The 24,107-nt window shown below is 36.6% G+C and overlaps 6 protein-coding genes and 1 non-coding gene across 13 annotated transcripts; 5 read left to right on the top strand and 2 right to left on the bottom strand.

Moving 5' to 3' along the window:
- Positions 1-22: 22 nt before the first annotated feature.
- Positions 23-1,444, top strand: LOC147939850 (receptor-like serine/threonine-protein kinase SD1-8). The gene is made up of 5 exons (XM_087461055.1): positions 23-506; positions 619-756; positions 828-1,027; positions 1,191-1,323; positions 1,437-1,444. The coding sequence occupies exons 1-5, from the start codon at positions 23-25 to the stop codon at positions 1,442-1,444; spliced, it is 963 nt and encodes a 320-aa protein (XP_087317181.1).
- A 534-nt stretch (positions 1,445-1,978) lies between these two features.
- Positions 1,979-3,300, top strand: LOC147939849 (G-type lectin S-receptor-like serine/threonine-protein kinase SRK). Its single transcript, XM_087463224.1, has 3 exons — positions 1,979-2,401; positions 2,548-2,701; positions 2,838-3,300. Exons 1-3 carry the CDS (start codon positions 2,241-2,243, stop codon positions 3,129-3,131), a joined length of 609 nt encoding a protein of 202 aa, XP_087319350.1. The 5' UTR covers positions 1,979-2,240; the 3' UTR covers positions 3,132-3,300.
- Positions 3,301-3,457: 157 nt separating this feature from the next.
- Positions 3,458-5,840, bottom strand: LOC147939848 (uncharacterized). The gene is made up of 6 exons (XM_087463219.1): positions 5,315-5,840; positions 4,399-5,226; positions 4,166-4,314; positions 3,969-4,062; positions 3,804-3,875; positions 3,458-3,723 (listed from the first exon to the last, which is right to left on the bottom strand). The coding sequence occupies exons 1-6, from the start codon at positions 5,675-5,677 to the stop codon at positions 3,679-3,681; spliced, it is 1,551 nt and encodes a 516-aa protein (XP_087319345.1). The 5' UTR covers positions 5,678-5,840; the 3' UTR covers positions 3,458-3,678.
- Positions 5,841-5,916: 76 nt separating this feature from the next.
- Positions 5,917-7,781, top strand: LOC104706888 (rhomboid-like protein 11, chloroplastic). Of its 6 annotated transcripts, none has more exons than XM_010423125.3 (7): positions 5,917-6,151; positions 6,290-6,435; positions 6,548-6,633; positions 6,771-6,811; positions 6,909-7,075; positions 7,188-7,250; positions 7,417-7,781. In XM_010423125.3, exons 1-7 carry the CDS (start codon positions 5,917-5,919, stop codon positions 7,600-7,602), a joined length of 924 nt encoding a protein of 307 aa, XP_010421427.3. In that variant the 3' UTR covers positions 7,603-7,781. The 6 variants fall into 6 exon arrangements, 3 of the variants coding, with proteins under 3 accessions (XP_010421427.3, XP_087319347.1, XP_087319349.1); XM_087463221.1 differs by having other exon boundaries at positions 7,188-7,271; XR_015564575.1 differs by lacking the exon at positions 6,771-6,811 and having other exon boundaries at positions 7,188-7,271.
- Positions 7,782-8,034: 253 nt separating this feature from the next.
- LOC104706889 (rhomboid-like protein 11, chloroplastic) lies at positions 8,035-9,837 on the top strand. Of its 2 annotated transcripts, XM_087463220.1 has the most exons (7): positions 8,085-8,315; positions 8,394-8,641; positions 8,740-8,825; positions 8,913-8,953; positions 9,041-9,207; positions 9,288-9,350; positions 9,465-9,837. In XM_087463220.1, exons 1-7 carry the CDS (start codon positions 8,288-8,290, stop codon positions 9,648-9,650), a joined length of 819 nt encoding a protein of 272 aa, XP_087319346.1. In that variant the 5' UTR covers positions 8,085-8,287; the 3' UTR covers positions 9,651-9,837. The 2 variants fall into 2 exon arrangements, with proteins under 2 accessions (XP_010421428.2, XP_087319346.1); XM_010423126.3 differs by having other exon boundaries at positions 8,035-8,641.
- Positions 9,751-12,128, bottom strand: LOC104706890 (pentatricopeptide repeat-containing protein At5g25630). Its single transcript, XM_010423127.3, has 3 exons — positions 11,852-12,128; positions 10,786-11,658; positions 9,751-10,709 (listed from the first exon to the last, which is right to left on the bottom strand). Exons 1-3 carry the CDS (start codon positions 11,915-11,917, stop codon positions 9,945-9,947), a joined length of 1,704 nt encoding a protein of 567 aa, XP_010421429.2. The 5' UTR covers positions 11,918-12,128; the 3' UTR covers positions 9,751-9,944.
- A 210-nt stretch (positions 12,129-12,338) lies between these two features.
- On the top strand, positions 12,339-12,411 carry TRNAF-GAA (transfer RNA phenylalanine (anticodon GAA)). Its single transcript has one exon. It is a non-coding gene; the product is annotated as a tRNA-Phe (tRNA).
- The last annotated feature ends 11,696 nt before the right edge of the window (positions 12,412-24,107 follow it).

The following is a 24,107-nucleotide window of genomic DNA, read 5'->3' as shown; positions in this document are numbered from 1 at the left end:
CTCCTATTTATCGAGACTAGTGATGGCCCACTCAGGTTTGTTAATCCAATTTACATGGAATCAGACCACAACAAAGTGGGACTGGTTGTGGAATTTACCGAATGATATTTGCGATGTCTACAATCCATGTGGGTCTAATGGTTATTGTACCGCTACGAACACGAGCGAACAACATTGTACATGTATCGAAGGGTTTGAGCCGAGGGACCCTACCTACGTGGCAAACGGGTGCATAAGGAAGAAGCCTCTGAAATGCGGTGCAGATAAGTTTATCATACTAACGGAGATGAGTTTTCCAGACAGAGATACTGCGTCGACGATCCCTGTGGAAACCAACCAAATTCAAGAATGCCAGAATATTTGTGTTGCAAACTGCAATTGCACTGCATTTGCAGTAACAAATACCCTAAAACGTGGCATCTCAAAATGTGTCACTTGGAGAGGGGAACTGTCCACTCTGCGGCGTAACGCTAATGAAAGTCTAAATCTCTATGTCAAATTCCCCGGTTAGTTCTGATGAATATATTAATCATCCTTGACTTTATACAAATATATATATGTATTGTTTTCACAACTCTTTATCTTTAGTTAAAAAATATCATTTTACGAATCTTTTAGGGGAGAAGAAGAAGAAGAGGAACAAAAAAGGAAAAATCATAGGTTTAGGAGTTGGCATCCCCACCGTGATTATTATCTTATTCTCTTTGGCTGGTTTTTGTTACTGGAAAAGGAAACAACATCTAGCAACTGCTGTTGGTAATAATAACATGTTTTCTTCATCTTCTTATATTTAATTTGTTTTTTGGTTTTTAATATGCTTGTTCCAGTTCCAGTGATGATTGATGATAATCTTATTATGTTTTGCATTTATCAAGTTGAGGTTGTACTCATGCCAACTGATACAGACATGTATGGAGCAGACACAATAGAGAACCAACAGATGGATTTTGGGATCATATTGAGGGCCACAGACAATTTCTCTGATTCCAATGAAATTGGACATGGTGGCTTTGGTAAAGTCTATAAGGTTAGTAGGAGGAGTTATAGACTAGAGAATAATTTGGACTTTTTATGCATGCTCAATTTTTCATTTTATGCACTTTTGGTTGCCGGGACAACTTTACAACGGGGAAGAAATCGCAGTTAAAAAGCTTGACGAGTCCTCAACACAAGGCCTCTCTGAATTTAAGAACGAGGTTAGCGTGATTGCACGCCTTCAACACGTTAACCTTGTTTGCCTCCGTGGGTGGAGCACTTACAATGAAGAAAAGGTCTTGATTTACGAGTACTTGGAAAACGGAAGCCTTGAAGGCCATCTCTTTGGTTAGTGTTTAGTAATATTGTTGACATTTCAGGATCTTCCTCTTAGTCTTTCTTAAGAGGTTCACCATCTCCCTTACACTCACTTGTATGCTTTGTTTCTCTTACTCTAACAGAAGCATAAAGACTCTCTCTTTACTCTCTTGTTCTTTCTTTGTTTCTTTTCATATGACAAACGATTTGTAAGAGAGAAGAGAGAACACACATTAATTGTCTACATTTTATTTTCGGATCTCAAGGATGCTTTCTTACAACACACACATCATACTTATACTACTTCTACTAGTTGCACCTCCCACATGCTCCCATACTTAAGACCATCATGACTCTTACACATTAGACCACGCTCCTAGTTACTAACCCTTACACATCATAGGTTTGCTTTCTTACACAAGCCACACTACTATTACAACAACTCTCTTAGCTAGGCTTTAACCAAACAAATGACTAAGTCACAACACAACTTTCTACTTTGTCTTGTCCTTGGTCTCTTGCTTCTACTTGTCGAGTCCATCTTCCACATGGACCACCAAAAACATCTTTCTCTTTGGGCCTAAATCAAGTTAGTGGCCCATGAAAAAACACACAGGCTTGTTGACCTTTTTCTTGTCGTTGACTCTGCTTCTTCTTCTTCACGGAGCTTTGCTTCTTTTTCTTTGTTCTTCGACTCACTGATTTCTTCTTTCTCTTTGTTGCAGATTTAATCAAGAACTCAATTCTCAACAAATATACTAACTTATTAACTCGTACGTAGCATGACTTGTTAATGTGAGAGTCCCTGCATAGTTCATGGCATTGCGCGAGGGCTTGAACAGAGTGATGGATCTTTGTGTTGTGTAGGTGGAAGAACCCAAACCTCTAGACTTAATTGGCAGACAAGATTTGAGATAATTGATGGCATTGCGCGAGGGCTTGAATATATGCAAGAGGAATCACGAGTTAAAATTGTACATAGGGACTTGAAACCGGGAAATATCTTGCTTGATATAGATATGGTCCCAAAAATTTCAGATTTCGGCCTGGCAAGAATCTGCAGAAAGAACAGGAATGAAGCTTTTACCACTGCGGCGGCTGGAAGCTAGTAAGACATCATCATATCATATCTCTGAAATATTTTTAAAAAATGCTTTGAACCTTATATACATCTATATATATATATATATATATTTGAGGATTAGTTAACTCCTTACTCCTTAGCATTGACTTTTATTATACATACATATACAGTGGTTACATGTCTCCAGAATACGCGGGAGAGGGTATATACTCGACGAAATCGGATATTTACAGCTTCGGAGTTATTGTGCTTGAGATTTTAACTGGCAAGAAGAACAGGACGTTCTCCCTGTCGGACCCCAACTGTGCTAATCTCCTCAGCTATGTAAGCAAGCTTGTAGAAGATTTGTTGTTGTTGTTTTTTTTTCTTCTTTTATATGTAAAATAAAGGTTGATTGGTAAATTAACAAGCGTTGGTTGTTTTTTTTTTTTTTTTTTTTTTTTTTTTTTTCTCTTAATAGGTATGGATAAACTGGATGAACGGGAGTTGGGAAAAGATTGTCGATGAGATCATGTTACATGATGCATCACAGTCTGGACAAATCCTAAGGTGCATTGAGATTGGTCTCCTCTGCGTCCAAAAACTTGCTGAGGACAGACCAAAGATGTCATCCGTGGTGATGATGTTGGGGAACGAAACATGTCCAATTCCCAAGCCTAAACCACCCGGTTTTTTCATTGGAAAAGGTCCGTCTAGCACTGGTGAACCTTCATCGGTTAATCAGTACACAGTTACCAACATCCCACCCCGCTAATTAGCGCAGGCGAATGAATTACTACTACAAGTCCAAGGATAAGTTTCGTTCGACTACTTTTGAGAATACCTCATTTTATTAAGTGTTGAAATAAAAATGATTCGTTGGAACCATTCCGATGACACTAGAACATATAATGTAAAGATGGCAAATGACAATTTCTCTACTGTTAATGAGATTGAGACGTACACAGGTCAATATAGTATACTAACACAGATCACACATGTGAATATGTGATAAACTTTAATTTGATGATAGCAGAAAAACAAGAAAGCTCGTATCACTGAAGATTTAAACTCATCTTTGGCATAAGAAATCATGACAAATTATTCGAAAGAAACTCAGAGATTGTATATAATCTGATGTGCCACACTCAATTGTAAAATGGCACGAATTCATAGATGATTCCAGTTACACACAAGAAAAGAAGTCCATCTACACCATTTAGACTACATGAAGACAGCTTCTCAAAAGTGTTTTTGTCTCCAAGTAAAAAGAAAAACACATCAATTGGGCAAAGAGGATTGGCATAACACAGAAAAATTCCTCATTCCAGTTTAACGCGGTCCATATCGTTTATCACGCCTTCGAGCTACGCAGTGGAAAAGAATCAATCTGCCAGATCAATACATATAATCTGTTTAAACACATATTAGTTTCAGTTTTACATACCTTGGCAATCTGGCGCAAGAAGAAATCCCCATAACGTTTTACGGGTTTTGATTCCACAACGTAGATCATGTCCTGCAGTCTCACCAGATTTAAAAGTTAGTAACTTCTACAAGCACCCTAGTATCCATGTCAAAGAGAGATACACAGAAAGAAGAAAGAACATACATTGTTCATGTAGAAATCAATGTCTGCATTGGAGATGATCCCACCATTGGAATCAACTGAATGGGTCTTGTGCTTGTATGTTAACAATATGGTCCTTGCAATCAAAACCCGTACATGTCAAAAGATTAAAAAAAGAAGTTTAGATTGGAGAGAGACTGACATTTTTTGGTACAAGCCATCTGCCCATGGGTCCTCACCTTAGCGTGGACTCATCAACTTCCATGTATTTAGCGAGCTTAGCAAGAGAAATGGAGGAGTAGACTTTGAGGAATGTCCGCACTCCCGACAACAGCTGCTGCTGCTTTACCTCATAAAGGAACATCTTCAACTGAAGCCTGTATGCATCCTGAGATAATTCCCAAGTTTGGTGTTAAGGTAAACAAACACACAAGTCCTTTCTTTTGTAAATATGATATAAAAACTGTGGTACCTGATTGTAGTTGACAAGAGGCTCCTCGAAGCTTGGTGCGGAAGGGGTGATGAACTTGGGGCATGCATAAGAGAAGAGCTCATCATAGATACCGAATGCCTCATCGTCAAACCTCTGCATCCGCATCATCTTTTCACCATACTTCTCGCGGAGCTGAGAGTTGACAGAGTCGTCAACGAGTTTAGTTTGAGGGCAGAGAGAGAGGGAAACAGCAAGTAATGCATACATCTGCTCATTCTTCTTGAGTATTTGCTCGTACTGCGGAGACTTTTGATGGTACTGCTTAGTCTTGAAAATGTAGAGGAGAATCTTGTTGAATTCACGAACAGCATCAACATAGCGTCGCAACATGAGGTTGGCAAAGCCATAGTGATAAATAGTAGCGATATGGCATCCAATGACACTGGTGTAAACACCTTGCTGGGAGATGTCAATGGGCTGCAACCATTTGAGAGCAGTGTGGTAGTCACCGAGGAGGCAGTGAACACGCAAGAGGCCGACGATGCTGAAGTAACCAAGGACCTTCAAGACGTTACTGCCACCAGAGTAGTCGTAGCCATCAGTGGAAGTGAAATGTTCCTTGTCTTCTTCTTGCTCAAGGATTTGGACGATAGAGGACTTTTCCACAAGGGCTTGCAAGAAGTTGAGGACGCCATACACATTCCATGCCTTATCGTGCTGCCTGAGCAATGCAACCTCCTGCTCTGTTTTGTTCTTGAGCTTTGCTCTGAATTGACAGAAACTTTGGAACTGGTAGACAAACTCATCCACCATATCCCACAGCCACTGGTTGGGCAACTGCATATTAACTACGCCGTGCAACACCACCTAACAACCATTCTATCTTCTTAATCATCTAAACAAGAGAGAGATTCTAGATTCCAAAAAAAAAAAAAATCAAGATTCAAAATCAAACCTGGAAGAGGCTGCAATAGTTGTCATACGAATCGATCCTCTGCTTCAACGTTGGAGATAACCTCGCATACAAATGCCGAAACCACATCTCACGGTAGAGAAGGCAGAAGACGTGGTCGTTGTCTACGTAAGGAGCAATCGCTTCTACACTTGGCCATGGCGTCTCCTTGAACAGTCGTTCCGATAAGCTCTGGAACGATGTCTCACACATCTGGTGGATCTCGTACACGTTCTTCTCCCTTATGTGTCTGTACATGTGTACCACGAACGATTTCACCGAATCCGCCACGTAATTCGGGTCGTATCCGCCGCTCTCTCCCTCCTCCCCCGCCGCCGCTTCCTCGTACTCGTAGTTCGCCGCCATGTCTTTCTCGCTCGCCGATTAATTCCTGAAGACGAAGAAGAGACTACTAGGAGGAGGAGGAAACACTTTACTGCCTTGTAGGGTTTACAACTACATTATTATTAATAGATAACCGGGTATTATCCGGTTTTCTTTTCTGACGATAACCGGGTTCATCCGGTTTGGTTTTTATGTATACCAAGAGTTTAGAACACCCAATAATAAATTCTAATATATTGATTTTTGTGTGAGAGAATCAAATGTCTTCCACAGTCAAATGTCACTCTCTCTCTCTCTCAAATCAAATGTCTCACCTTCTTCACCTTCACCGTGTCTCTCTTTCACAGTCTTCTCTTCGTCTCAGATTCCCACCTATACATCGCCACCGCCGCCGTGCAGCTTTGTCGCTTACCAACTTAACAAAATCCACCACCGTGTTTCTTCCTATCACAGTCTCCAGATCTCGGATAACTTCTTGCCGATTCAGCCAGTCAGGTGCCCCCTATAAATCGTTTCTTTCGGATTTACATGATAGATTCCAAGTTTTCGTATTTAGTATCTCTAAATGTTCAATGGAATCCATCATATACACTGTATAAATGTAATTCTTGTTTTTTTTTCTTTTTTTTTCAGACATTACGCGGCCACAATATGATGATGAATTGAGTAAGGAGGCAAAAGAAGACAAACAAAAACCACAAAAGCAAGGAGGAGCAAATGGCATATTTTGGATCATACTTATCAATCTTGGCATATATGTGGCTGATCACTTCTTTCAGGTATTTTTTGAAACTTTTGCTGCTGCTTAGAAATGACTTTGTTGGTAGTTTTGGAAAACAATTGATTGGAAAACTTAGGGTTGACATTGTCTTCTTTATTTCAAAAAAATAGGTTCGCGGGATCAAATCTTTATATTTGTATCACAATTTTCCGGCATGGTACCAGTTTGTGACTGCAACGTTCTGTCATGCTAACTGGTGAGACAGAGAGCAAGAGAGAGAGAGAGAGAGAGAGCTGCCTGCCTCTGTCGCTTTCTTTAAGTTTTTTTCCTCTCCCTGATGTTGTTTCCTGATGATTCTTAAGTGTTTTTTTTGTCTGTATATATAATTTCTAGGAAGCATCTCTCCAGCAATCTTTTTTTCTTGTACATCTTTGGTGAGAGTTCAAGATTTTTCACTTAGTTTGACTCTCTAGCTAATCGATTTAGAGCTCTAATGGGACATTGGGAAAACTCCTTCTGTGGGTTTAACAGGAAAGCTTGTTGAAGAAGAAGAAGGAAACTTTGGTTTGTGGCTGTCCTACTTGTTCACTGGTGTTGGAGCTAACCTTGTTTCCTGGTTAGTTTTACCGAGAAATGCTGTTTCTGTTGGTGCCTCGGGAGCTGTTTTTGGGTTATTTGCTATCAGTGTCCTTGTCAAGGTACTCTATATTATTATTTTCCTTCTCTCCTTCTATCTCCCTGTGAATCATCAACCTCCTCTCAGTTATATATATATATATATATATATGTTTTGCTAAACTTATTTTGTAGATGTCTTGGGATTGGAGGAAAATCCTTGAAGTTCTTATATTGGGTCAGTTCGTTATTGAGAGGGTAAAGATTCCTGCTTAAAATGTAGTCCTATTTTCTTATGTGTTTATTTATTTATACAACATTGTATATGTTTGATACTGTAACAACAAGTCGTGATGTGATTAGAAGCTCTTACAATTCAGGGCACGGTAACTAAATTTGTTTTAGTTCTTTGATTCTCTCATAGGTAATGGAAGCAGCTCAGGCTTCGGCTGGATTATCAGGAACTATATATGGTGGCTATTCTTTACAGACTGTTAATCACATTGCTCATCTCTCTGGTGCTCTCGTTGGCGTTGTCTTAGTTTGGCTTCTCAGCAAATTTCCTTCGGAACCTGTGGATCATCAAGTTAAAAAATCCCCCTTAAAATGAAGAGACAACCTTTCTTGTACTTCAGGAAACATATACTATCTCGCCAGTGAATGCATGGCAGATGAAACGATCGATAGATTGACAAAAATATATCCTTGTAAAACTGAAGAATGGGCACTAAACCGGGATCTCTGTCCCTATTATCAGGCATAAAAAAAACAAAAGTTTTAGTAGATGAATATCATGGCCCGTAGTTATGATTCAAATGAACCTATCTTCCATTGAAACACTGTTCAATACACCACCAGTCACGGTTACCGACGCTATCAACATCACACTCTCGGGTACTGCACGAACGGTACTGGGAGTTACCAGGTGATATGTTCCAAATGCACCAAATCCCTTATTTAACTGTAGACTTTGCATGACTAGTGAAATGTCATCCTAAATAATATGGGCTGATAAGCCGATGCAGTAAAGCCTACCCTGAAAGTATGTATGTGGTTGTTACAGGGTGTAGTTGTTGAGCTTACTTTTGATTTATATAATCTTAGATCTTACTTTTTTTTTTTTTTTTTTTTTTTTTATATATGATCTTAGATCTAACTTTTAATTTATATTAATCTGGTCTCAAACTTAGAACGATTAGGAATTTTAAATTTCAAATCTTTAAAAAGACAAATTATTGTAATTTTTTGAAGAACAAAGTAGTCCGAGTGGTGAATCAAAGATTTGAGTGTCTCAAATGTCTCAGCTTCACCTTCACCTTCACGGTCACTATCTCTCCCTCCCACACTCTTCTCTTCGTTCAAGATTCCCTTCTTCACCCTCCTTACATCTCTGCCGTGCAGCTTTTTCGTCAACCAACCGGCCTCCCCTCTCTCTCTCTCTCAACTCAACTAAACCCACCGTCTCTTGTCCTCTCACCGTCGTCAGATCTCGTTTCAGCGAACCCGGTGAGGATTCTTTTTCAGATATTACGCCACAATATGAATTGAGTAAGACACAAGACAAACAGAAACCACAAAAGCTAGCGAATGGCATATTCTTGATCATACTTACCAATCTTGCCATATTTATGGCTGAACACTTCTATCAGGTATTTGAACTTGTTGTGGCTTGTATCTAATCAGGTTGCTTCTATATTTCAAGATGTGTCATTTGGTTTTTTTTTTGTATGTTCTTTATTCAAAATAGGTTCGCTGGATCAAATCTTTGTATTTGTATAGTGATTTTCCGGTATGGTATCAGTTTGTGACCGCAGCTTTCTGTCATGCTAACTGGTGAGAGATCTCTCTTCGCTTTCTTTTTTGCTTAGTCTTTTATTTCTCTCCTCCTTGATGTTGACATTTTTGTATATATAATTCTAGGAACCATCTCTCCAGCAATCTGTTTTTCTTGTACATCTTTGGTGAGAGTTCAGGATTTTACTCGTAAGCTAAGTTTATCGAATGCAGAGATAATGGATAATGAGACTCGTTCTATGGCTACATAACAGGAAAGATTGTTGAAGAAGAAATAGGATCCTTTGGTTTGTGGATGTCCTACTTGTATACTGGTCTTGGAGCTAATTTGGTTTCGTGGTTAGTTTTACCGTCAAAGTCAGCTTCTGCTGGAGCCTCGGGAGCTGTTTGTGGGTTATTTCTGATCAGTGTCTTCCTCAAGGTACTATAGTTATCTTCTATCCTTGTTCCAAAATGCTTGTAAATCATATGAGAAGGACATCTTTAAACCTGATTTTGTAGATGTCTCGGGATTGGAGGAAATTCCTTGAAGTTCTTATATTGGGTCAGTTCGTTTTGAAGAGGGTAAGAACCTCGCTCAACATTTACACACATCATCATTGTGGTTATAGTCCCATTTCTTTAGTGGGAGTTATGTGTTTCTTTAGTCCCATTTCATCAGTTCATTGATTCTTACAGGTATATGAAGCAGCTCAGGGTTCAGCTGGACTATTAGAAACTATATTTGGTGGCTTTACATCAGTGATAGTTGTTCGAACTCTCAAACCCATTGCACAGTTCTCGGGTGCTCTTGCTGGTGTTCTCTTACTTTGGCTTCTCAGCAAATTTCCCTCAGAACAAGTTAAAAAAATCCTACAAAAGTGAGGTAATTATAGAATGCAAAGCTGATAAAACTAATTCTTTTGCAGCAGAGTTGTGTAACTGCTTTGTCTATGTTACTGCTCGTTAAAAGAGGTTTTTAATATTTTCTCCAAAATCTTTGAGTCTGCAAGTTATTGAAAACAGCAACTGTACAATACATTTTCTTTTATACAAGATCATTCAGCTGCAATGTACATAGAGTGAGTTCTCAAACTATTGACTCTGAAGTTTCAACAGAAGAATAATTGAAAACCAAATTCTCTGGATTCAGTTCAGCCAAAGCCGGTTTGGTTTGTTTCAGGTCAAGAACACTGTACAAGAATGTACAAATTGTCCACTGATCCCAAACTGCGCTTGGGACTGCTTCTGGCATATGATTGGCACTCGAGCTCCAAGTTTGCAAGCAGAGAGATTCATAGCTTTTGCAGTTGGAAGCTCTCGTTTCCCTAGTGGGATCTGCAAGAGATTAAAACTACCAGATGACTGTCTCTGGTACAGCTTCTCCAACTTTGCGATCTCTATGTCCTTACATTTCAATGCATTGTTCGACTCGTCAGTGAGTCCCGCGACACGCCAAGCTTCTGCTAAGAGCAAGAAGGTTGAATTCTCAGGCTTCGCACCAAACCCTCTCATCATCTGCAAAACCTCTTCTGCTTTCCATGGTTGCTTCACCTTTAGGAAACCCCACATTAATGTCTCAAATGTCTTTATATTCGGCGAAACCCCAAACTTGCACATCTTGTTGAAAACCCTCATTGCATCATCCATACTTCCGCTGCTGCACCACCCGCTGATCACCGTGGTGAAGATCACAACGTTGGGCCTGGATTCAACTATCAAAGTCTCAAGAAGTTCCTCAGCTTTCTTGTGCTCTTTTGCTCTAACGTACCCTTTGGCTAAAATGCTATAAGCGTGAGCGTCTGGTTTGACTCCTGCTTTAACCATTTCTTCAAACACTTGTGCAGCTTTCTCCATGTATCCAGCTGAGCTCCAAGCGTTCATCACGGTACTGTACGTGATTACATCTGCCTTCACCTTACACTCCTTCATCAAGGTAAGAACCTGCAGTTTTCATTCTTATTATTACCAATTCAAGCTCTTCATCAATGGACATTAGATAAAAGTGTTAAGTTTTTACCTCATCGATGCCATCACGGTCCATGACCTCAACAAAGCCTTTGATTAAGGAATTGAATACCACAAGGTTCGCTTCAACTCTCTTTTCCTCCATTCTCCTCACAAACCTCAAACCATCTCTCACTCTCCCTTCTCTGCAGTACCCTCCTACAACTATCCCACATGTTCTTCCGTTTGGTTTAGCCTTCTCCTTCATAACCATCTTCTCGACCACCTCACTCTCAGCTCTCACAGTCTCTCCTTTCTGCACATAACAAGTTGCAATCGTGTTATACGTCACCGTGTCCGGCCTAACTCCACACTCTTCCATCTTACGCACCACATCCCACGCTTCCTCCACCTTCTTCTTCTTGCACCAGGCTTGCACCAGCACATTGAACGTCCTTATATTTGGTTTAACATCAACATTGTTCTCCTCGAACATAAGATCAAGCAACTCAGATGATCTCTCAGGCTTGCCTGCGATCCCATACCCTTTGATCAAAGTGTTGTAAGTGCTCGTGGTCGGATTAAGACCAAGCTCTTTCATTTTCAACAGAGCCTGCACCGCGTCTTCCATGTTACCAGACTCAGAAAAAGCATTAATAACAGCATTGAAGAAGATAGAGTCAGGCTTCGTCCCGCTCTGTTCCACCTCCGAGACTATAGAGCTTATGGAATCATACTGCTTCTGAACCGTCATCGCAGCTAGAAGAGTTGTGTGACTGATCAAAGAAGGTTTGTGTCCAGTCTCTGGCAATGTTTTGAAAACGGTTTGAGCCTCGTGAGGCCGTCCACGTTCGATCAAAACGTTCATAAGCTTCGTTCTTGACCTCACTGTCCTGCAACTACTTCCTTCACCACATGACTTGCAGAAACGATACTGTCCTCTAGTCTACAAAAAGAAAAAAAAAAAAAAAAGCCTTTTGCTCACCAGAAGGTGGACTCGAGGGGACATAAAATGATACAATATCTCAAAATTACTCAAGATTCGAAAAATGAAGATTTCATTAAACTCAAAATCAAGAAAAGTGTGCAGTGTGTCAGTATTGGTTTAATTTCAAGACAGCGATTCTTGATACTGTTACCTTAATCGGTGTGGATCTTTCTGGTTCAGACATAGAAGGTGGCTTCTTCTCCTCGATGTCTCCCATGATTTTGTCGGAAAAAGAATCTGTGTCTTTGCAACGAATACAAAGTTTAATTTTTACAGATTCAGACTAAATAAAACGCCACCTGTCTTTACATTTCTCAAGAGATGATAGGGTCCATAGGAAAAATAAAAACGAAATTTTTTCGATAAGGAGGACAAAGAATTTGAGAAACGACAGATTTTTTATGGAGATAATTTTGTTTTCTGTCCACAAATATTTCTTTTTATCTTTACTATTTTTGTTGTATTTTTAAATCTACAGGGCCTTCAGAATTTTTATTTCGATACATGGATTAATTGGGTCAAGAAAGGCCTAACCCAATTATAAAATATTAAAATTAATCTATAGGGCAAACTGCAAAGTTGAGGATCCATACTTATTAAGCGTTTATATTTTACAAAAAGTAATAATTTATCAATAAGCGGGGATAGCTCAGTTGGGAGAGCGTCAGACTGAAGATCTAAAGGTCGCGTGTTCGATCCACGCTCACCGCATTTTTATACTGAATGAGATCTCGCTATTAAACGTTTCCTCTGTATCATGTCCAGTATTTAAAAGCCCATTGTATTTTCGCCAACTTTGTGTTTTACCGAGATTTATACGTAAATTAATATTAATTAAGTTCTGTGCTCAAGTGTGATAAATACATATGTATATATAAAAATAAAATATGTTGGCCATTACACAACTTGTTAATTGATTCTCTGATATGGACATTTTTTTTTAATATAATCATTTGTATCGACCCTAACCCGAAGTGGAAATGTTATCTGATTCTGTAGTGGGACTTGGTTCGATATGGGTTATGGAATAGCCTTGTTATCCAGAAGATTATGTGCTGAATTCATGAACATTGTGAGTTGAATTCAGGAACTTTATAAATTTAACATATTAATTTTTCTCCGTTTTTTTTTTTATAACATTTATGCAAAGCAAGGTTGCGAGCTTGTGAAATAGTTACATGTTGTTCAACCAGAGTTTCATCAAATGAGGGCTAAGGCTAACTGTTACCACTTACCACTAACGTTTTCGAATTCAAAACATCTAGAGAAAGTTTCCAAATGGAGGATAAGTGTGATCTAGTAGTCACCCACTCAAACAAATACATAGTTGTCGACTATATGAATTAAAAGATAGACACAATACATATATAATCTGTCTAATCTCTTTAGTTTGTCTAATTTGGCAAGAGTAGATTGGGTGGGCGCTTAATTAAGCCCCAAACCTCACCTTCCAACTACCCAACAATATTACGATATTTTGTAAAATGCATAAAGACCAATAAGTATCCATCATCCATTGAATTTTCTCAATACGTTATACCCATTGACATCACACTACACTATATTTTATTTTCCATTTGACAAGGCGCTGACTATTACGTGGATATATAGCCGTACATGCCGACGAAGGATCGTTGTTTTGACACATCATCTTCTACTATCTATGCTAATGGCTCCAATCAAATTATAGTCCAAATTAATGTTTAATTCGGGAATTAACGTACGTTCATCTAAACATCTTATATCAATGACTAGAAAATTAGGCCAATGAACCATTTATGTTATGCAAAAGAAAAAGATATCCATTTGCATGGGTTTTTAGGATTGATACACGGATCTGATATCTATATATAAAAAATTGGACTATCTCAATCTATCTAATAAGCTATTAAGCTAAGTTCGTGAACAAGGAACTAATGCCACAGAACGTATCACACAATATGATCAGTCAAAGAAAAGAAACAAGATCTACCGCCACAACTCAACGAATTATACAAGCTGGGTGATCATTCGCCTTTCAACAATTAAAAGATATATTTTAGAACTCTACTTAAAGGTTTTAACCATATAAAAATAGGGGTAATTCCATTTGTTTTTCTATTGTGCTTTGCGAAAAAGAAAAAAAACAATGCACTTGAGAATGTCCACAAACTACAATTGTATGTAGCAACCAAGTCTATCCCATTACTTTTTAACTTTCCCTAATGGGCTTCGATTGAGAGTTACACTTGACAAATTTTGGCGGTCCGTTCATAATTCATCACATGAAAATGCGCTAAAGAGTGTAACTGGTTTTTGTTTTGTGTAAGATATTTAAAGAAAGCTTTGGGTTAAGGTGTAATAATAATAAATGCTAGTTGATGAAAATCTTTAGTTTGTCCAAAGGGAAAAAAAAAGTTGATGAAAACCTTTCTTTCTTTTTTTTTTCTTTTGTTAAAAGATTCATGAGAAAACCTTATACTATTAAATAAGTTGATCTAATAGATGACGAAATTAACATCAGTCGACAATTTAAATTAAATACTACCTCATCTGTACTATATTAAATATATAATGTTTTATAGTAGAAAAGTGTTTCATTTTATTGATGTTTTAAACTTTAATGAACAGTTGAATGATTATTTATTTTTCTTATAACTATTTATATAATGCAGTGTTTTATGATTTTGGTGAATTTTCAAAAATACCTTTTTCCTATATCTTTTTTTTACAATAAAAAAAATTAGCTAAAATGAACCAATTGGCGGGAAAATCGTTTATAATAACACATGCTGCGGAGATGAACGCGCTTGGCGTGCCAAAGAATCCGCACTTACATTTGCACTTCTTGAAATTAGAGATAAAGAGAAACTGGAGAACTCCTCCATATCCATCTTGATATCGTTGAGATATGTTTTGAAAGTCGGCCAGTCCTGAGGCGAAGACACCATCTTCACCAAGTCTGAGCAATCTGTATAAAAAACCACTTCCCGGTAGTCGTGTCCAATCATACACCGCAGGGCCCAAACAAAAGCTTCTACTTCAGCATGCAATGGGGAAAGACTACGCCGAAAATTGGCAACACCCCTCGTCGTCAAAGCGTCCTGAAAGGATGAACACACCCATCCTGTACCCGCAAAAACATCGCCTACTTTCCACGATCCATCTACAAAACACCGATAACCTGAATAACTAGTAGGGAGGTGACCTAATCACCCCACTTCCTGAACACAAGGAGGGTTGGGAACTGTTACTAGGTCCTCCTCCACCTCTTTTACCTGAGCCTGTAACCAGGAAGATGCTTCTCCAACCGCTAACCTCACTACATCCTCTGGTTTTTCCATCAAATTTTCAAAAACGCAAGAATTTCTCGCTTTCCAAATATACCACATGAGCCAAGGGAAAGCCTGTACCTACGCACCCGGATTTGATGAACCTAGGAAGTGATCGACATTGGCATACAGAGACTCTGTGGGAAAGGAATCTGGTCCAACTGGCACATAAGCTTAAGCCCAAACCTGGCGGGTTGGGGGACACCGAAAAATCACATGATTTATTGTTTCCTCTTCAGCCCCACATCTTGCGCAACCTGGGTTACAAGCAATACCCCGACGCCTAAGGGTTGCCGAGACCGAGATGCATCCAGACAACACTTGCCACATAAAATGCATAATCTTCAGTGGACAAGACACTCTCCAGATCCCCGCGAGTGAAGGAGTAATATCCGGCCCATACCGAGAATCCTGTAAAGTCCTCTGCTTCGCCGCGCTTTCCGTATCATACCCTAATTTGACTGTATATTTTCTTATGTCACTTTTCAAAAATATCTTTTTACGGTGTCCATTTTCAAAAATATCTCTTTTTAATATATGAAATGATTAAATTCTAAACTCTAAAACCCCTAAATACTAAACTCTATCTCCTAAAAAACTGTATCCTAAATATAAAATAGAGAACCCAAAACTAAAAAAAAAAATCTAAGAATTAATTTAATAAATTATAATTATGTAAAAGAAGGTAAAAATTAAAATATTTAAAAATAGATATTTTTGAAAAAGATATCTCAAAAAGAATATTTATAATAAATTCTTTATTATTTTTTATAAAAATAATAAATTATGTCGTTTTGGTTTTAAAAAATAAAGTAATTTTTCTTTAACTAATTCTGATGTTAACACAAGATGTACGTACTATTTTTAAGGAGGCATTGAAGATAACGACTACTTAATTATAATTAACTTAATAATAATTAACAATATAATCTATACTGATAACTTTTTAATTTTTTTGACAATGGATAAATGCGATTTTTTAGAAATATATCTTTTAATACAATTGATTCAAATATGTACCCTTATTTTTTTGATGTCTATGACTACGGGTGTAGACGTGTAGTGGTTGTACCTCCAAATTATCTTTCTAAAACCCTTAAAATATAAAAATATTTTTTAAAAAATACACTGTGTAAAATAATATGAATTGGATTTTATAAAACCTTTTACTTTTTTTTATAGAAGGGGTTTAATCAAAACTAGATGATGTTTGAGTGTAAATATGAAAAGAGGTAGTATAAAATGAATATTTTTGAAATTTCCGCTTATATGATTTTGGTTAGTTATATAATGATTATTTTACTTACAAATGCATTTTGGTATATTTTAAATTCTAAATATATATTTAGAAAAAGTTTTTGAGTGTACAAATTAAACTACTCTGTGAGTCAAATAAATTCAATAATAGTTGACATTCGACAAAGAATATTAGATAGAAGAATATATCAAAGGGAGTACAAGCATAAGCCAAACTAAAAAAATAAGTAATTAAATATTAATGAAGTTTTTAATTAAGCATGTAAGTTCTTTAATCATGTTAGAAATTCCTACCTTTGCTTTCTTCTTTCTCACAACCCCACTTAATCTTATAATCATTAGACAGATTGGGTAATTATTAGCTACCCCATTTGCTATTAGAAAATTTAGCACGATTAATTATTCATCACTTTGTTTTTTCTTCCTTTTATCATATTTCTAAGTAAAGCAAACGAACCGGCCAGTGTGAAATTCCCCTTTAATTATTGTTTAAAAACCATAAGTCATTCTTCCCCACGAATGTCTCGTGAGCGGAAAAGAAGAAAAAAAAGAATAGAAAAAGAGGTACTATAAGTTAAGTGGAACTGAGTGGGCAAAGGATATAGATCCATCTTAATTGTATACAATTAAGATATACAATTAAGATGAGCTACAATACACTTGGTTGTATTTTTGATTTTTACAAACGTTTATTGACTTAGCTAGGATATCGAAAATTATACGTGAAGTATGTTTTTAGAAAAGTTTTGGTTGTTTTAGAAAATTATATGTAGTATATAGGCAATTCAAAATATACAACATTACAACTTTAACGGATAAAATATCGCCTAATTTTTGTAAATACCACTTAAACAATTTTTTTCTCCAAAAACACCATTATTAATATTGTTTTCAAAAAAAATTAGTAAAATATATTTTTTTCAAAAATACCGCAATACGAAAACTAAACTTTGAATATTTAAAACGAAACTCTAATTTGTAATTAGTACTGTATTTTAGAAAGTTTATTTCATTAAAAAGAGTACGTTAATTTGACAGTCGTGATTTGTGTAATCCATACATAATAATCTGTTTTTACAGGCCTAAAATCAGGAGAACAAAAAAAAAATGATTCTGCATGTGTTTGTTACTTAAATTTAACGGAACGAGATTCGCTCTACCAATTCTAGTTCCATTCCACACTTCCACTATCCTATAATACTATTACTATATATTACCAATTGGAGCGAGACCCTTTATTCATTTTTTATTTATTTTCTATTGTTCTTTAGGGTTATTAAAGTTGCACTAGGAGTATTAAGTTTCATGAATCATGATATACTCTGATTGCGTAAGTGTAAATTTAAAAAGAAGGAGGTTTAAACTGACGCGTAAAAGACAATTATAACGCCTAGGCTACAATTATAGGCACTACAAAGCCTATTAAACGTTTACTCCTTTATACTTTTTTGTTGATCTCATACTTGAAGTCAGTTCCCATGGCCTTTTCAGATATTAGCTTTGATTAAATTATATATCTGTAATTCTTTTGTTATTATATTGCTCATGCTTTATATCAAATTCATTTTCCAAAAGATCTTGGACACTAATACAGTAATACATAGAATCATTTAAGAGTATAGTTTTTTTGGGGTAAGAACTCACAACACATGTGATATGTCGAACTAAGAGTAAACATTAGTTAGAAATAGCTAGAATGATTGCCAAAAAAAAAAAAAAAAAAATCTTAGGATTGGAATTGAAGGGGAAACAATGTTTAATTTATGTGAAAACATACAATTATCCAATTTTTTCTTTTTTACAATATTAAGAATGTTTCATTAAAAACTAAATTTTAATTACCAATATATTAGAAGATTGTTGAGAATAAAAACAATCTGTAGAAGATCATATTCATCCGCGGCAATAAAGATAATACATACTTTTCCGTTTTATGTCTTCCCTTATTTTATACATTAATTGATATTTTGATTGTAAAGTTCAATTTTATAGCATGAAGTCTAAATCTATACAGAAGAGTTTTGTCCGAGCCTTAACAGCTTACAAAAATGAGAAATAAAAAATAAGAGATAGGAGAGATAGTGTGGTTTGAATTTCATAAATTTGCACTTGAGACCGATGTGGTGGTGTGAGAAGGGTTGTTGTTGTTGTCTGGAAGCTGTTCGGTATAGATTCCAAGAAGCTTAGCTCGCATAGTCCGATTGATAACAATTGCTAGTAAAGCTGGAGATCGAGATGTTGTTATGATATTTACGTTCCTTCAATAAAGAGTAGACTAAGTCTTGACTAATTAAAGAGGAGCGTATGAAATTTGTTTCTCTTTGAGGCTGAGAGTGTTATTATTGCACTAAATGTTTGTGATAATTGAAACAGAGACACCAAATTGTTAATAGATCTAAATTGAACAAGTCTTCTAACATTTAAGTCTTTGATACAAAACTCTCTCAGGCACGATTCCCAAGAAACCTCCTTTAATCAAGTTTTCCGATGCCGGCGGGGCTGCTGCTCGCCAGCGTCGGGATCTACCTGCTTCACTTCCGACTCGTGTTCGATTTGCTCCTTTTTAATGTCCTCTTTTGCATTTCTTTTCCCCAATTTTTCTCTTTGTATAACCCTTCTAAAACTCTTTTGTCCTTCGCCTCCGAACAAAAATCCAAACTTTATACGCTCCCGTTGGTCTTTCTCTCACCGGAGATGGTTTTTGCTCAAAAATCTCTGCTAATTTCGGGCAGCTACTACAACCTTCTTTCATCTTGGCAATTTATTGTGGAACTTGGGTTTTCTCCATTGGATCTAGCTTCCAAAATTGATCCAATTCATGGCCAATGTTTGCTTCTGCTGATCCTTCACACACCAGAGAGGTTTCTTGCTCCGCAAATCTCTCTGCCAAGCTCGGACAGACATCTTCTTCAATCCTCAATTTGGCAAACGATTGTGACTCTAGGGTTTTTCTTAGTGGACCTAGTTTCCAACCTCGAATCAAGCAACAACCACCGGCTAGTCTCGCTGATCTATCACTCAACGGAGTTGCTCACTGCTCTGCAAATCTCTCTGCTTTTTCCGGTCAGCCGCCATAAGCCCATAACCATTCTCCACTTTGGTCCACGACAGAGAAACTAGGGTTTATTCGGGTGGGCCTTGCTCTTTCTACTGGCCCATTAAGCTTATCAAATATAAAGCCCACAGTTTTTGAGCCCATCCACTCTATGGGATTACTGCAGAACGTCATCATGACCCCGACTTCACTGAACTGTGGTTACCGACACTCCTTCAATCCCCTGCTTCCATGCCCCGTGATCAAACCGCCTTGTCATGTCCAATATATTAACATCTGGGACAACTTCCACTCAATGGCTGATCTAACTCTAAACCCATGTAAGTCCATACATGGTCCTTTGTTCCATGTGTTGAAGCCATGTTTTAGCCAATGGTGTGATCAAGATTACTTACTGTATGGATTCCATTTAAGAAGTAATGCATCATTGTTACTATGGCTTTGCGTTAATTCCTTGTGAATCATGGTCTTACTATCCCATTTGGCATTGTCTTTTGAACCCTCTTGCTGGAAGTTCTTTGGCATATGGATCCTGAATCCAAATGACCTCTTTGAGTACGGCTTTAGTACGTTCAAGACCAGATTCCATCCTGCGGTATCTATAGCAACTATCTTCAAGCCTCTGAGCACCTTCAACCTTGCTCAAACTATTGTCAAGCTGCTTCTCCGCGTTCTCCAACCGGCGATAATTTCAGCTTTGAGTCCTTTCCTAACTCCAACTCGCCTTATGACTGTGGATATTGTCTCATCCATTGATTTGATCATGGAAGAGCTCGTCGGCAATCTTGACTTCACATGTACCAAGTTTCTTCAAGGATTTGGCTCAAAGCTCTCAAGAACCTCTTGTCAATTAATCCTACCCTTATCTGTTTTTCTTGTTGTTGTTTTGGCATTGGAGAATGCCTTCTTCTCTTGTAGTTTAAGCAATGATTGTATGAACTTTATCTCCTTTGAATAATGAAATGCAAGTGGTTTGACAAAAGAAAAAGAAAAAGAAAAAAAAAAGACACCAAATTGTTAAATTTTGATCCATTGATAATTTTCACCATTTTTTAAAAAAAATTAACACTTAATGTGTTCTTTTTACTGTATATCTAACACATATATAATATCTGAAATATTTAAATGATTATTATTATTATTATTATTATTATTATTTTTATTTTTATTACTTCATAACTGACACCTCAATTTGCATGATTTGACCACCTATGTCACAAAAATATACTTATCTTTTTGGTCAAAGGTTTTCAAAGAATTTTAGAGTTAATAGTGCTTATTCTAAAGTAGTTTCAGGATTGTCGCAATTGTGCGAGTGAAAATAAAAAACAAGAAAATATCATGTGGTGAGGTGTACAGTCGATAAACAAGTCTTTAAAGTCTTACAGACGTATCATACCGACCGTTAGATATGGGTATCCATTGACCGGGAGTGGATGTAAGGTCCACTAAGAGATGGCGGTCGGGGTATTACAATAACTATATGTGAAACAACCCATCCATTTTTTTCCTTTTAACATGAAATTTAACTAGTGACCCCATACTCACAAACATCCTAGCAACAATCAACAACAGCGGGATATAAACAGTATCAATAATCCAAAAAAAATAATTCCAATAATGAATATTCCAAAGCCAAGTCTAATAATTTCCAATCCAACAATATCAAGAAGCAACAACCAGCATCCTAGAAATGTTCTAAGACCCAACTCTAGCAACCTAACAAAAGTCTGACCACAACCAATCAAGCCTCTAGAACATCTTCGTCTTTATCGTCCTGATTTCACGATCACACTTTGTCTTTACCTGCACCACAACACAAAAGAGAGGCGTAAGTATTACCGGAAATACTTAGTGAAGCAATCCTCTCATCTATTGGGCTATTGATACAAGCCAAAATAGGGATGAGTCGATAGCTGGTCTAAAGGACCTCTTTAACTAACTCAGATAGAATGGATTTGAATGATGGATCGAAGTTCGCCACACAAAGTTGCGGAATGACTTTGTGATAAGAACACAAATCAATATCTAAGTGAATCGCGCACAAAGATAAAGATTCAAATTGTTTTCTAAAGGAATCACACACAATAGAAAAGACAAGTAAAACAAAAACCTAAGCTTTAAAAGTGAGAATACTCTCTCTTTATTTTTCCAAAATTTTTTGTATATTTACAATGAAGGGAAACATGAGCTTATATAGGATCAATTTACAAATCAATTACATAAATACAAAATAAATCAAATTAATAACATAAATCAATCAAGAATAAATTTGAGAGATGTTATCAATCATCATTGATGGAGATTGGTTCTTTGTATCTAGAAAATTTCTTGATATAGCCATGAATTAATTGTCTCCTAGAAATTTCTTTATACTTTGATCATGATTAGCCTTGAACTAATTCTTGATAAGTCATGGATATTTCTAGGATTACATCAGCTATAGACACAAGCAATAAGATCCCAAAGCACAAGCAAGTCACAATCAAAACAAACCACAAAAGCACACATAACAACCGTTTGTTGGGAACCGGTGTCGACCGACACACGCCTTGTGTCGACCGATGCATCCCTTGCTTTGAGCGCTGCAACGCCATTGCGTCGACCAATGCACTCCTTGCATCGACCGATGCATTCATTGCATCAACCAATGCAACCTTCAAATCCCTAGCTGCGTCAACCGATGCACTTATTGCATCGACTGATGCAGCACACTGATTACTCGCGTACCAACGTGACTGTGTCGATCGATTCTATCCTGACATTTATCGATGCAGTTTCCCTAGCGTTGAAACCAGACGCCGTCTTCGACCGCTATTCGTCCTCCAACACCACCAATCGTCCAAGAATATCAACACAACCAAACCAGGCCATAGAAAACACGAAAATCACAACCAACAAATAATCAATCCACCAAATCATAGAGAAACACTGAAAACTCAGACATCTCATGCTCAAATAATCCATGGTCATGCACTCACCTTTAACACGGAGATTATGACTCTAGAAGTACGAAAACAATACCACAGCAAGTTCCAAAACGTCCTCAAACTTGGATCTCAACTCTTACAGACAGATCTCTCAAAAAATGGCACCAAAAACTCACAAAAAAAGACTCTGGAAAAACTTTTCTTCTTTCATACCCTTTATAATAACAAGAACGGCCAAAAACTCACCCTAAGCATCGAATTCCCTTTAAATACTTGAGTCTTAGGTTTCCTTCAACTAAATCACGTTAAACTGAAAAAATAGAACTAACCCGAACACAATCCGCACAGTTGCATCAATCGATGCACCAACCGAATTTTTTCTGTTCGCGAGCGTTACAATAGGATTATATAGATTTCAGTTTATTTTTGCCGATACAAAGATTTTGATAAAAAAATTGCTTGGGTTTCAGAACTTCAAAAAATAATGTGAAAATGCAACATAGTTAATATATATATTCTTTTGTTTCATTTTATTACACAGTTCACTATAATTTGAAATCTCGTGCATTGTACGAATAGTAGCCAAGTATACTTAAAATAAACACATGTACAAGGTACATGGTTGGGTCGGTTGCTAGATTCAACTGGCTGATGTTATTTGATTAATTTACGTTATTAACACTCGAAGTGGTCAATTAAACAAATAGGATTAGGTATGTGTATTTTTGTCTTGCTTGGGGATCTTTACTCCACTCAAATCCACATCCAATGAATTCTCTCTATCTCTCGCGGTGACATGACATCCGAAATGACGAAATTTTTTTTCTAAATATATATAACCAAAAGCCAAATGGCAAAACCATTTAAATAGCAAAAAGGCAGGCCAAGAAGCTTAAAACTGTGGTACGAATTTGGTATCCTTTACGTTAACCAGTTAGTCGGCATGCAATATAATGAAATTGGTATCCTTTAAAACTATTTGAGTTAAAACCTATTGATCAGCATGCAATATAACCAAATTGGTATACCCTCCTAAAGTTATTATGGCGTTACTGTATTTTTTTGCTCTCGTCGTAATATACTACTACGTAGTAACCCGTGCTACAACACGAAAAATTGTTTAGATGTAAATTTAAAATATGTTATATTAGATTTAAATTCTCTATTATTACTCTCGGTTTCAAGTTATTTATTTATATGGATTTTATTTACCGGTTTTTGGTTGTATATAAAAAACATGTATCTAACTATAGACGACATTCAATAATTGTCCCGACACATCCAGTTTTGTTATGTATACATGACATTTCTTCTGCTCTATAAGGGTTCTGATTTATTCAATTTTATTTTACTCATATATATATATATATATTTTATATATAGCTAAGTATAATTAAGTAACAAATCAAACCAAGAATAAAATATTTATTTTATACGAAAACAAAATTGATGGTTTAATTCATACTTATGGATATTATAATTTAGAAGTGCAAAATAGAAAAATAATAATTTTCCAAAACATTGTTGGGATAATTAAGAAACTTAACTCAGAATGAGAATATAAAAATATATTACCACATTAATAAAAGAAAAAAAGGGATGAAGTAATCAAATATAAAGATTGTCAGTCATCAAATGTTTAGGAAATTTTCTTTAAGGACGACATTTCTTATTTTTCTTTGCGGTTTTCCTTTTGGATCAGTTATTAGAACTTTCAATCCTGACTTAGAGAGTTAGAGGTAACACGAGGTATTGTAATATATAGCTGACCATGAGAGAAAATAGGTTTTGATAAATATAATCCAACATTAGAAAATAATTGTCCTTGGCTTTTGTTAATAATCATTGCAAAAA

Source organism: Camelina sativa, chromosome 8, assembly GCF_030686135.1.
Source record: "Camelina sativa cultivar CO46 ecotype springtype chromosome 8, ASM3068613v1".
Classification (NCBI taxonomy): Eukaryota; Viridiplantae; Streptophyta; class Magnoliopsida; order Brassicales; family Brassicaceae; genus Camelina; species Camelina sativa.
This window is presented reverse-complemented; position numbering and strand designations above follow the sequence as displayed.

Coding starts and splice junctions, on each gene's coding strand:
- LOC147939850 (XM_087461055.1), top strand. CDS start 23: ATGGCCCACTCAGGTTTGTTAATCCAATTTACATGGAATCAGACCACA. Junction 507..618: donor TCTCTATGTCAAATTCCCCG/GTTAGTTCTGAT, acceptor CGAATCTTTTAG/GGGAGAAGAAGAAGAAGAGG. Junction 757..827: donor ACATCTAGCAACTGCTGTTG/GTAATAATAACA, acceptor TGCTTGTTCCAG/TTCCAGTGATGATTGATGAT.
- LOC147939849 (XM_087463224.1), top strand. CDS start 2,241: ATGCAAGAGGAATCACGAGTTAAAATTGTACATAGGGACTTGAAACCG. Junction 2,402..2,547: donor ACTGCGGCGGCTGGAAGCTA/GTAAGACATCAT, acceptor ATACATATACAG/TGGTTACATGTCTCCAGAAT. Junction 2,702..2,837: donor GTGCTAATCTCCTCAGCTAT/GTAAGCAAGCTT, acceptor TTCTCTTAATAG/GTATGGATAAACTGGATGAA.
- LOC147939848 (XM_087463219.1), bottom strand. CDS start 5,677: ATGGCGGCGAACTACGAGTACGAGGAAGCGGCGGCGGGGGAGGAGGGA. Junction 4,315..4,398: donor CTCTTGTCAACTACAATCAG/GTACCACAGTTT, acceptor GAATTATCTCAG/GATGCATACAGGCTTCAGTT. Junction 3,876..3,968: donor TTGATTTCTACATGAACAAT/GTATGTTCTTTC, acceptor GTGAGACTGCAG/GACATGATCTACGTTGTGGA.
- LOC104706888 (XM_010423125.3), top strand. CDS start 5,917: ATGTCTTCCACAGTCAAATGTCACTCTCTCTCTCTCTCAAATCAAATG. Junction 6,634..6,770: donor ACGTTCTGTCATGCTAACTG/GTGAGACAGAGA, acceptor TATAATTTCTAG/GAAGCATCTCTCCAGCAATC. Junction 6,812..6,908: donor TTTTTTCTTGTACATCTTTG/GTGAGAGTTCAA, acceptor TGGGTTTAACAG/GAAAGCTTGTTGAAGAAGAA.
- LOC104706889 (XM_010423126.3), top strand. CDS start 8,288: ATGTCTCAGCTTCACCTTCACCTTCACGGTCACTATCTCTCCCTCCCA. Junction 8,642..8,739: donor TGGCTGAACACTTCTATCAG/GTATTTGAACTT, acceptor TATTCAAAATAG/GTTCGCTGGATCAAATCTTT. Junction 8,826..8,912: donor GCTTTCTGTCATGCTAACTG/GTGAGAGATCTC, acceptor ATATAATTCTAG/GAACCATCTCTCCAGCAATC.
- LOC104706890 (XM_010423127.3), bottom strand. CDS start 11,917: ATGGGAGACATCGAGGAGAAGAAGCCACCTTCTATGTCTGAACCAGAA. Junction 11,659..11,851: donor AAAGATCCACACCGATTAAG/GTAACAGTATCA, acceptor TTCTTTTTGTAG/ACTAGAGGACAGTATCGTTT. Junction 10,710..10,785: donor ACCGTGATGGCATCGATGAG/GTAAAAACTTAA, acceptor TGAAAACTGCAG/GTTCTTACCTTGATGAAGGA.